This window comes from Phalangium opilio, unplaced genomic scaffold (genome assembly GCF_054372755.1).
Source record: "Phalangium opilio isolate 3A_F unplaced genomic scaffold, DU_Popi_V2 ptg000082l_1, whole genome shotgun sequence".
NCBI lineage: Eukaryota > Metazoa > Arthropoda > Arachnida > Opiliones > Phalangiidae > Phalangium > Phalangium opilio.
This window is the reverse complement of record NW_028324189.1, coordinates 14,041,184-14,053,603: the sequence shown is the minus strand read 5'-3', so window position 1 is coordinate 14,053,603 and position 12,420 is coordinate 14,041,184. Positions and strand designations below refer to the sequence as shown.

Sequence of the window (12,420 nt, the reverse complement as noted above, 5' to 3'; positions counted from 1 at the left end):
CTTTAAGAGCAGATATTAGGCTAAACTTTCTCGTGAACAGGTTACTTCCAAATATTCCTCCTCAGAACTATCAGACGATGAAGATTTTAACAAAACATAGAGCTTCCCAACATCAATGACCATCATTTTCTTTAAAAACATGCTCTGAATCTGTTGCTCTCAGTGCTCTGTCGTTAATCACAGAGCAACAGAGAGTAAGAAAATAGCAACTCTCTGGTGGTGGAGCAAAGTTCCAATGTAAAACCTCCAACCAATCATATCACGCGCTGCCTTCAAGCTAAGAAAATATAATTTCCTCCTGGTATGTCGAGCAAACGTTCAGCGCGAAATATGGCATACAATGCGAGTGACAAAGCGTGACACAAATTTTTCTAGGAGTATGACAATCATATGTTTTATTATTTTGCTACAAAGTCTTATTTGTACAAAAAAAAATTAATATAGAATAAGTACGATAGAAAAACGAGTACCGAGAAAACGTCTAAAGAATAGAGGGTGTTTCTTGTAAGTCTGCCGTAAATTTAAGGGAGTGTTCTTTGGATGAAACTAAGTGGAAAGTTCATCAAAGTCAAGAACATTGGATCTACAACCTTGGGTTACGGAGATATGGTTCCTCAATACAAGTAAAATACCCAGAAATGTGAAGAAATAATGATTCCCATTCAACTACGACAATATCAATAGCCTTCGATCTTAGAATGATTTTGAACCCTCAACAAGCAGAAGTGCATTAAACGGGTACAAGTATGCTTGAACGGGAATTTGCAATAGGTTTACATTACAAGTTTAATGCACTTCTGTAAGGTTATGCATAACTTACTGAGATCGAATGATATTTATATGGTCGAAACAAGCTGCCCTGATGTGGGAATAATTATTTCTCCACATTTCTGGTTATTTTACATGTTATGAAGATCAAGGTTTGGGGTTCATATCTCCGTAATGCAAAGTTGTAGACCCCACCTTCTTTGACAATTTTCACTCAGTTTGACCCAAAGAACAAGCCCTCTAATTTATGGCTTATTAATTAGAAACACCCTGTTTATCATTTAGTTTGTTATGAAAAGAAAACCTTATCTAGCGTTGTCCAAAACCAGCCGTATTCCCCAAAGCGAAATCCATTCGCTCCCGAAAAGCTTCATATGTTTCATGAATAACAGGGAGCATTAGTTTAAGGGCACAGGAACTGGTTGTTGGAACGCTGCTTGCCTTTTTTCTCTCTTCTTGAGAGTCGTCTAAAGGATGAAGAAACCCAATAGAGGGGCAAACGTCAAAGCCCAAAGGTGGTATTGCTTCTGCTCCCGTTGCAAAAACCATGATGTCTTTCACGGTTTTTTCTGTTAGCCCATCTTCGCATTCAATAACGTAGTCATGAAAGAACTGCAAAATCTTGCATTCTAAGTCGAATTTCTTCGTGAATTCCTCTGAGTAGTCGATATCAGAAAATAAGTGAATTAACTGATTCGCGGTGATTTCTTTACCACTGTAGCAAAATTCTTCTTCAAATTCCTGTGGATGTTGAACAATTTTCTCATATACTCCAAGCGTCTTAAGTCCATCAATAAATTGCATTCGACCTTTCTCTGTATTTCCGAATACAAAGCAATAAACTATATCCTTTAAGACATGTTGCTTATCTTCAATTTTCAAAACTGGCTTCATGGAGCCCGCTGCTTGCTTCAAATACCAAAGTTCATCCACAAGGGCTTGCAGGTGCTCTAAGTCATCACATTCTTGGATTTTTTGCAGCTTCTTTTGTAGCAAAACATCAGGGACATCATCTATGGTAGGCACCAAATGGTCTGGGTCTTTTACCAGCGAGTCAAAAGTGATTTTGCTAAAGCATCTCGGTCCCTGACCACCATGTACCAGCGACAGAGAAATAGAGAGACCAGCGTAGTAATAATGGTTTTCAGTTCTCGCTGCGCTGCTTGGACTCAGCATTCGTCGATGTTCGGGGCCCATAAAAGCGTGGCTTTCAACGGCAGTTTTCACCAAAATTCGCAAAAATTCACGAGTTGGACCACCTGCATCAAACGTTTCCTGCTTCACAACTCCTGATGTGTTTTTTTTTCAAGTTGTCAGTGAAACAAATGTTGAGTTTATAATCAGGTCTAAACGATGGTCTTTTAAAGGCTCGGTGGGCACATTCTTGGAAAGATTTTCTGTTGATAGAGATGTAACAAAATTGGTCTTCCTTAATTTTCGAGTTTAACTCCTTCAATATGGATTTTAAATTCGTTTTTTCTGTATTGGATGGAAGTACTTCTTGAACGTCATTGTAATCCATACTCTGCTCTGATATGCTATCGTTGTCTAATTTCTCTTCAATTTTTAAATCGACGTCGTTGAATAAATTCAAATACCTTTCATACAACGGAAGAGAAGTTAATTTGATGGAATTGTCATTAACGGTATTTGGCTTATCATCAGTTGAATGTGGTTTATCATCAGTTGGATGTGAATTATCATCAGTTGGATGTGAATTATCATCAGTTGGATGTGAATTATCATCAGTTGGATGTGAATTATCATAAGTTGGATGTGGTTTACCAACAACATTGTCAGTTCCCCATAAAATGTGCGGATTTTGCCATCACGCTGATGGACAGATGATACAGATTCTTCACTTGGAAAACTCATTTGACTTTGATTAACTTCATTTGTAATTTCTGGTGAATTTAATTGACGCGTTTTCTTCCTTTTACGATTCGTTAAATCAAATTCAGCAAGAGATTTTCCACTGTCGACATCACTGCTTAAATCGTCATATATGTCTGGCAATGTGTTGTCTGGTTGTTTTGGAGGTGGTAGGAGATTTTCGCTGGGCCGAACGTAGATTGGTTTCTGTCTCCAAACTTGATGAACTACCTCTCCACTCAATTCTGTGTTTTCGTATTCCAAATTCGGTTGTAATAGAGTGTCTGTCACGGAGGTAAGCAGCTTCAATCTAAAAAAAAATTAAATAGAGGCTGAAATAGAAGGTTTTCCATAGAACCCGGAATTTTTGCGGGCTTAAATAGCAGTGCCAATTAACAGATGTTAAAGAAAAATGGCGCTACAGTCTTTAGTAAGGTTGGAACCAACACATAAATACTATACGCGTATCGGTATATGATTCAAAATATTTTTGGTTATGGCTCACGCCTGTGCTTTGACAGAGTCTCACGAGGAGGATCATAACTGACCCTATTCTATCAGAGATGGGCGGCCAAAATTTTATAATCTAGCAGGGGAACCATTTAAAAGTTAACAAGAAAGAATTTAAGCTGATATTAGTTTAAATCCGCTGTTGAAGTTATTTATGTAAACTATGGCACACTGAAATCAAGAAATTAGATTATGGTCACGGTGTTACCTAAACCTATGCAATGGCCCAACCTTGCTTTATTGGCAAGCGCGCTTGTGACATTCCCCTCTTCAACTGAAATACCTCTATGCTTTAAAGCAAAGCGCGGGTCCAGTGGACCCCCTACAAGTTTGCTTTCCTCCTGAACTCCCGTTTTGGCTTGGCAAAGGCTAGTGGGCGGAATTTATATGGGCACTTATAAATCCCGCCCACAAATGCCTCCTGCCTTCTCCAAGGCAAAACTGGAGTTCGTAAGGAAAGTCAACTTGTAGGAGATCCACTGGACCCGCGCTTTGCTTTAAGTTCACCAACATTTACAAATAAAGTTAAAATAACCAATAATCGTATGAAAGCACCCGTAAGATTGAATGGGATGAAATTTAGCTTCAGGCGCTTGCGACACGGACCTTCCTATAGTGGCACAATAGGGAATCATTCTCCAAATTGAACATGAAAGGTGGTAAGCGGCGATTCTGGAGTAGGAGAGAATGGCCTAGCTTTTCAAAGCGGTGGCGTGCACGATGAAATCTCTCTCTGGCGCTTGTAATGCTGAGTGCACGTGGGCTTATTCTTCCTTCAAACTTACTGGAAGTTTCACACGCTTATGCTGTTACCTAGAACAATGGGGACTATCTTTTGAACAAGAAAAACTTACTGTGTTTCATCCTTAAGTTTTTTGTGGAAGCACTGTCGAATTTTATCCATAACCTCTTGCGCTGACCAGGATTTTTCGAAGGTCACCGACTCAATAGCAAAACCATTTTGATACAAAAACTTCTTCGCTTTATTCTTCGGAATTTTTGTAGAATGCGGTTCTGGTAATAAGATCACTGTCTTTCGAAACATTTTGGGCCAGCTGGAATTACCTGCAGTAGCTTTTCGACTGACCCTAAATTTTAAAGTAATGAAATTAAAACTTGATTATATCATGAAGGAAGAAAGAGAGGCGTCGAAAACAAGGGATTAAAATCCGGTACATTTCCCCTGAAATCCCTTTCAAAATCCTAAGATACCTTTAAAAAAACCTAAAATCCATCTCAAATTCCTAAAATCTATCTCAAAATCACAATATTCCTCTAAAAATCCTAAAATCATCTTAAAATCCCAAAATCCTGCAATCCTGATATTCCTCCCAAAATCCTAATATTCCTCCCAAAATTTAAGAGCTATTTTTGATATCTATGAAAACTGTATTATTATTTCAGATGGTTATGAAAATTTCTTTCATTGTAACGGGTTGTTATTTTTGGGGTTTTCGGATGTACTAGTAGAGGTGATTAAACACTTTCGGAATTCATTTTATGATATTTTTGGATTTTTGGACAGAAAATTCTTTTCTCTAAGTCAGTTTATATTCGGACAAAAGTCGTGCAGTACGGACAAATTTTTATTATAAATCGGCGGAAATATTTTCGGGAAATATATTATATTTGAATTTCAACAAAATGAATATTAAAATAGTTGTTTTACTGTTTTATAAGTTTGTTGTAAATTCGTAAAATTAAGCAAATCGGTTGCTAGAACCAGGCAAAAGTTAGAGCACAAAAGTCTGCAATTCTTATACTCCTCTCAAAATCATAAATTCCTTGTGAAAAATCTCAAAATCCCAAAAATATTAAAATTTCGCATACAAATTTGACTCCTGTCTGACCCGACCCTGTCTGACCCGACCCTCGGTCAAAAATCAGACTCTATGTTGCAGGACAACTATGATGCAACGGGTACGATAAGAAAACCGGGGAATATTTTGGGAAGAAGTCATTCTTGGCATAACAACATTTATTGCCAGGCTGCAGTGCCCTCTCTCCCTTTAATCTTAGGAAAAGCGTCAGTTACTGATTGCACAGACCAATATCAAAAGGTGCCAGGTGGGTCAAGGGGGGCTGCAGCAGACCCATATTGAAAAGGGGTGTACTTCGACAGCAGAAACAGGTACAGTCCGTTCAAAGGTTTCTGGCATTCGTTAATAAGGGTGAAGCTAAATATCACGTGCCCCCCCCTCCCCTTTAACGCTTGCTTCAAGTTTACTCAGACTTTTCTTTTAAGCTTGTTTCCCAGGATTTTTTTTTTTGGGCTTGGCTATTTCCTTTGTAACTTTTGAAATTATTAACCGATTTGTAATTGTTTTCCTCATGGCCTTAGAAATTAATGCAATCTAAGCTTGTTCTACAAAGGGACAATTTTTTCGTACAGCATAAGGTGGTTTTTAATGCTTACCGTCGCCCCAATGTGGCTAGCGCATCCATTTCTGCTTTATCTTTTTCTTGATATCCTAACCTTTCGAAAATGGCCTCATTCGCCAAATAGAAACAAAATGGCGACCTAATTAAAACGGCCAGAAACCTTTGAGCGGGACTGTACCTACCGCTGCTGCGACCCCCCTGCCCTACTCTACTTTTGATATTGAACTATATTTAGGTTGCACCAGGGGAGTTACAAATTCCTTTCCCCTGAAGAATAGAAATAGCTGTCATGCACCACAGCCATTAGGCTTAAACCAGGGTTGGTGATTTTTTTGATTTTTTCCAAAAAATCAAAAAAATCGATTTTTTTTTTATTAAAATCGGATTTTTTTTATTTTAATTGATTTATTTGATTTTTTTGATTTTTATTGAACTAATAGATAGCAAATTACCAACATGAAAACTTTTGAGTCAAAATTAAGCAAAAGCAAAATAATCATGACATTTAAGGAGCTATTGGATATTATTACTATTCAAATGCTTGTATAAAAAGACTAGCTTGACCGCTATTTCATTTCCTAGCCTTTCCAGCAAGACAAACTGGAGTTCTGGGAAAAACTTACATTGAAATATACCAAAACCATGATTATTTTTAATTTTAGGTCTTTTCTAGTTAAGTTTCTTCGCTCGTTTCTTAAACTACTTCTTGGAATCTTAGAAAACATTTTTTAAAAATAAAAATATATTCTTGATTTTAGTCAAATGATTTTTTTAAAAAATCGCTTGATTTAAATCAGTGATTTAAATCAAACAACCCTGGCTTAAACTGCACTACTAAAGCTGAAAACAAATTGAATATTTTATTCGTAGCTCTCGGAGCGCTCATATGGAGCAATCACAATCAATGTTTCAAACGAATACTCCCGATTTTACGTTATGTATTCATACTCATCAGCTTTCCCAGTTCCCTAAAACCAAGTATAGAATCATTTCGGTATTTGGAAGGGCACTAGTTGCGTTAAATTTGAGTATTTACGATACCTGACGTCACGACTCTCAAAAATTATCCGGTTTACTTCCCCCATTTTGTCAGCCACCCTCTCACATAGTCATCACCAGAGAGAATTAAGTCGGAGCGGAGCTAGGCTATAGGTCAGAGAATGTCGCTATGGAAATTAGCTCTAGACCGGAACAGCCTGGCCTGTTACGCCCCCTTAGCTTGAAGAGTAGCTACATCTCATTTAGCACTGTCATATTGCTTCCACTCCCTACTTAATTCTCTCTGGCATCACGGATAAGCATTCACTATTCTACGATTCGACTCCATTACGTAATAGATAATTTTCTTACTTTCTTGTTGATCTTCTTTTGGCAACCGGAAACTGAGGTGCGTTGTAACTTGGTATTGCCCTCGGATGTGCTGCATTTGGTCTAAAAAGCTTAGATAAATTCGCTTGTAAACCTCCCATACTTGAAGGACCATTAATGTTCGTAATCGCTGTTTCGGAAACGGAAGCTGGTGCATCGCGCCTGGGATACTGTGCCGATAACGTTTCCGCTAAGTTTTTCATAACGACTTCGTTATTCATTACGCGTTGAAGTGTTTGTAAGGTCTCATTTTCATCATAAGTACTAGGCCTGCCTACTGGATTGTTGTTTGCCATTGCGTTAACTTCGTGAAAAATTAACAAAAGAGATCAAAAATATCAACTATCTCAATCCTTGCTAAACAACCAACTGATTTTCTCTCCAGGGATGCCAGATTGAAAACCTTCAACCCGCCAAAATCAAATTGGAAACAAGCCCAAAAAACCGCCAATCGGTGTTTCGAAAAGAAGCCCAAAAACTGCCTAAGATCTAAACTATCCAGCCCAAAAACAAGCCAAAAATTTATCCTGAAAATTTGAAATTAGCTTTTTCAGAAATTTTAATGCAAATTCTATACTGACACCATTTTTAAAACGCAAAACAAAATGAAATCATTTTATTTAATCATGAATTATAAGCCGCTCAAAAGGTTTGACAGCACCATTTGTCAGTTTTTTGGGCATTCTAATGATCTTCCCCTATTGGCGGTATTTTAAGTACAGAAAGCCAAAGAAAAACCCCGACAAGCCTAATTTCCAGCCAACAGCCAACCCTTTTATTTCAAGCCAATATTTTTGAGATGAAGCCCAATTGGCGGCTTTTGACCCAAATATGGCAACCCTGTTTCTCTCAAAAAGTGTTGGATTTTGGCCACCGCCTATTGGTTGTTACGAACTTTCATATCGTGGGAACCATCATATCGTGGGAACCAAAGCAAAGAATTTTCAGTGCAATAAACTTTTATGTTGAATTGACTGGTTGTGAATTTTAGTTTCCCCCTTCTACTTATTTTTGTAATTTTTTTAAATATAAAATGTGTTTAATTTTATTGTTCAATTATTTTCTTATACAATTGCATTTAAGTCATTAGAAACATTAATTATCTTAAATGAACCACTGGTTTCAGCAGAAGTGAGATCGGCCTAGCCGCCCTATTTTCGTTTTATTTTATGGGTTCTCGGCCAAGTGCGAAGGTTTTCACACGCAGAGAGGGGTTGAAGTTCACCAAGCCCTTACCAACAGCAATATATTTTGCGAGGGGTCAGTCACTAAGCGTAATTGGTGTACACGCTGTAGTTTTAGTTTTGATTGCATGAAAGGGATCCATTAACTGTGTCCAGTAAGACTTGACTTCCACTATACTTTCCTAAATAAGAGTTAGCTCCATAGTTCGAATAAACATGACTATAATATAATCTAATACGATTGCTCGTAACTCTTAATGCACGTGGAATCCGAGAGTGAGTAGCCCCTCGAAAACAAACTTGTATATCTTATAGAATTTTTGAATTTCTGAATTTGACACACGGTGGAACGAGTATAGGCCGGCCTAAAGGAATAATCTTTAGTAGCTTTGAATTTCTTTCACCGGTAAATTGGTATTTGTTTGCTGTGTTTCAAATGTCGGTTTTAAGAGTTTTTATCTTATTTCTGTTATTATCTTCTTTAAATTGCACACCGCTTGAGGACTATTTTAACGAATTAAAGCACACGTTTGAAGAGGCTCTAAGAAATCATTATTCTGGGGACGAAAATGTGATAGAGATATTACATCGCCGACTTCAAGAACATGCCAGAATATTAGCTGCTGTAGTTTGTACTATTGAAAGTAACATTTCGGAAGGAATATTGCGTGACATAGACGCCATTTATAATAGTGTTGCGCAATTAGTTACTGATCTAGAAATACGGCTACAAGGCGCTGGAAATGATTTCGTTGAAGATCCCTACGAATGTCCAGTTTTACACAATGGACTTGTTGGACGTCCGCGCTATGACGTAACTCGAAATCAAATTGTGTACTGTAGAAATGAACTTCATTTGAATTGGAATCAAGTAGCAGCTTTCTTGGGTCTTAATGTCAGAACACTTTTCCGCCATCGACAATATCTCGATTTGAATGAAGAGGAATTTATCGAAGATGAAGTCCTTGACAATTATATAAGAAGAATTCTGACACATACAAATAACGTTGGTGAAACGTACGTTATAGGTGGTTTACGTGCAAATGGTATAAGAATACAACGTTGGAGAATCAGAGAAAGACTGAATATTTTAGATCCAGTTGGACGGGCGCTCCGACGTAGAGTAACAATTTTAAGGAGAAGTTATAATGTTCGAGGAGCAAATTCATTATGGTAATTTATTAACTCCTACCGCCTCAGTATTATAATCTTTGAACAGATTTATTTACAGTGTTTTTTTTTTGGAAGATAATAATCGGTATATTTTAATTTTCGAAATATTATCAACGGGGCTATTCTGTAACTTTTTCTGTAAGTGATAAAGTATAGTTTAAAGGGAGGGTGAAGAGGAAAATAAAGTAATCGATTCCTCTACTAGTTATAAGACCTATCTGCATAGTGAAACATCCGGGTAATGTCTCGGAATGATTTTAAAAATCAAAATAGATTCAGATTTCATCGATAATTTAAAGCTAGCACCTTCGACCAATCGCGTAACGCCCTGCCTTCCAGTTAACAAAACATCCAAGTCATGCTCAATGTCGCGTGCCACGGTTATCCCATAGCGCGCAATATTTATCATATCTCGCGCTAAATAATGCTCGAAATAGAGCCTGCTACGTAAATTTTGTCAAATGAAAGGCAGAGCGTTACACGATTGGTCGAAGGTGCTAGCTTTAAATTATTGATGAAATCTGAATCTATTTTGATTTTTAAAATCATTCAGAGATATTTCCTGGATGTTTCACTGTGCAGATAGGTCTTATAACTAGTAGAAGAATTGAATAGAAATCACTTGATTTTCCACTTCACCTTCCCTTTAAGGGGTTTGTGTCAGTCTCGCGAGTCACTACGCAATCTTACGACACCGCGCGATATAAATAGGCTATAAGTTGTAAGTGTCATCAAACCTTTAAAAACAAAAGGACGGAAGAGTCCGACGGATGTCTCGCGATTTCGCTCGTGCTTATAAAAAACAAGATGTTCAAAGTTAAATTTTATCGTTTTTGATTTTCACGAGCGTGATAACTTTACAAAAGGGTTCGATCTCGTGATAAAAAAAAATTTGAACTTTTATTATAAGCGCGATAGGATTCAAGAGACATCCACTGTCTCATTATTCAAGGTGTGATGACACCCAAGACTAATTGGGTATTTCGATCTCGCGCTCTCGTAGAACGCGCCGTGTTGCCACTACCCTTTTAATCGCTAATATATCACTTACGATAACTAACTAAAAGTTACAGAAATAACGTCTCTTAAATAAAAATATATTTAGAACGATATTACAAGTGTACAAGAAATAACGATAAAGAAACTAGTCGGAGTAACTTGAATAAAATTTGAGTAGTATTTTCGAGAAAAGCTTTAAAAAGCGATTCTAAATAAATCTCCACGTATGATATAAAACAAATTGCTGAAACAATTACAAATATTGTAAAATTGGCTTTTTCAACCGATAACCGCTAGTTTTTTTTTATTAAATTATTTCGCTCTTCCTACGTCATCTCTTAAGTCCCGTGACATAAATAGAATCCTTACGTGACTCCACTCGCTCCTTGTATGTAAAATTATTATTATTATTATAAATGTTCATTTTCACGCGCTGAACCTCGTGAAATACCAAGCTTAATGAACTTTTTTAGTTTTCGAACAAACTATCCAGTCACTTTCAGATAATTACCTATACGTCACAAAGAGGTACAGTTTGAATTCTTCCCAAAAAATTGTCTTTTTAAGTTCTCTTAAAAACGGTTGATCGGAGTAAAATTTTGTGGCGTGTTTAAGGCCCATTCACAATAGACTAAAATATTACGTTCACGTCAGCGAAGTCGCTTTGATCGCTTCATTAGACTGTTCACACGTGTCAACTAAAACGAGAAATATTTGCTCGCATAGTTTGAAATCTTTCAATTTCGTAACTGAGTGTCGAGATGGCGCCACCTACTTAGCGCCTTTTCCTTACCCATAGCTCACTCGATAGTGTCTCTTGATGTATGATGATCGAGTTAGCTACGCTTTAGCAGACGATATATCATATATGAAACGTTGTTGGACTCTTGGCGGTCTTTATCATTGTTTATTTGGCTATTTCAATACTCGAAAGTCATGGTCCAAATATCATGATATATGCTTTCACGTCTGAACAGGGAAAAGAACGTACCGACGCGACCGAAGCGAAATTAACGACGCAACCGACGGAAACGCAAGATTTTAGTCTAGTGTGAATGGGCCTTTAAGTAGTGGAAATGGAAATAAACTGAAAATACACTTCGTATATTTCGTCAAAAACCATGTAACCCTTCCTTAAATAGTTAAAATTTCTTGTATAATTGAAATATTGTTGTAAATACATTTTAGTAATGTAAATTTGCCCAAATTTGCTACTAATTTAAATTAAACTAGAAAAGTTTTTAGTTGCTCTTATAGGAGGTAAAGATTGCCTTTTTTGGTTTTTCTCTGTGGTCTAGATTAATAACTGTACTCAAATGGAGGATCTTATGTCTTTATAGGCACATTGATAGCAATCACAAGTTAATAAAGTGGAGGTTCGTTTTTCACGCCAGTATTGATGGTTTTAGCAGGCTACTTATTTATTTGGACTGCCTCACAAATGACCGAGCTTCAAGTGTATTAAGCCTTTTCCAAGAGGGAGTTGAAATTTTTGGAATTCCTTCTCGTGTAAGGGGCGACCATGGAACAGAAAATATTGAAGTGGCACGATTCATGCTAGAAAACAGAGGTTTACATCGAGGAAGCTTCATAACTGGGCGATCTGTTCACAATCAGAGGATTGAACGTTTGTGGAGAGAAGTTAATAGATTAGTATCATCGCAATACAGAAATATTTTTCATTTCATGGAAGATCATGGCTTGCTTGATGTTGAAAACGATCTTCATTTGTTTGCGTTACATTACATTTACCAACCTAGAATAAGAGAATCATGCCGATATTTTTTGAACTTGTGGAACCACCATTCATTAAGTACAGAAAACGCTCATTCTCCAGTCCAGTTATTCGCGATTTCAACGATGAATGCCATGGATATTGAATATGAAAACTTGGAGTATCAACGTGACCCAATTATGTATGGCGTTGACGAAATTAGAAACACTCCAGTTGAATCCCGGAACCATGTTGAAGTGCCTGAGTCTCGTTTAGTTTTAAACGATATTTTGATAACGGAACTACATAATCAAATTGATCCGGTATCGGATGACGGAAATAGTGGTATTAATCTGTATGTGCAAGTTATTGATTTGTTACGTATTAATTACATAAACGAAAATAATTAAAAATTTCAATAAAGAATTACAATTTCTTGTATATAACCTT

General features: G+C 37.0%; 2 protein-coding genes across 2 annotated transcripts; one reads left to right on the top strand and one right to left on the bottom strand.

The window, feature by feature from the left end:
• Positions 1-1,077: 1,077 nt before the first annotated feature.
• Positions 1,078-1,944, bottom strand: LOC149651883 (G2/M phase-specific E3 ubiquitin-protein ligase-like). The gene has a single exon (XM_089846987.1). The coding sequence runs from the start codon at positions 1,942-1,944 to the stop codon at positions 1,078-1,080; it is 867 nt and encodes a 288-aa protein (XP_089703113.1).
• Positions 1,945-8,520: 6,576 nt separating this feature from the next.
• LOC149651882 (uncharacterized) lies at positions 8,521-12,420 on the top strand. The gene is made up of 2 exons (XM_089846986.1): positions 8,521-9,257; positions 11,597-12,420. The coding sequence occupies exons 1-2, from the start codon at positions 8,521-8,523 to the stop codon at positions 12,378-12,380; spliced, it is 1,521 nt and encodes a 506-aa protein (XP_089703112.1). The 3' UTR covers positions 12,381-12,420.

Coding starts and splice junctions, on each gene's coding strand:
- LOC149651882 (XM_089846986.1), top strand. CDS start 8,521: ATGTCGGTTTTAAGAGTTTTTATCTTATTTCTGTTATTATCTTCTTTA. Junction 9,258..11,596: donor CGAGGAGCAAATTCATTATG/GTAATTTATTAA, acceptor ATGTCTTTATAG/GCACATTGATAGCAATCACA.
- LOC149651883 (XM_089846987.1), bottom strand. CDS start 1,944: ATGCTGAGTCCAAGCAGCGCAGCGAGAACTGAAAACCATTATTACTAC.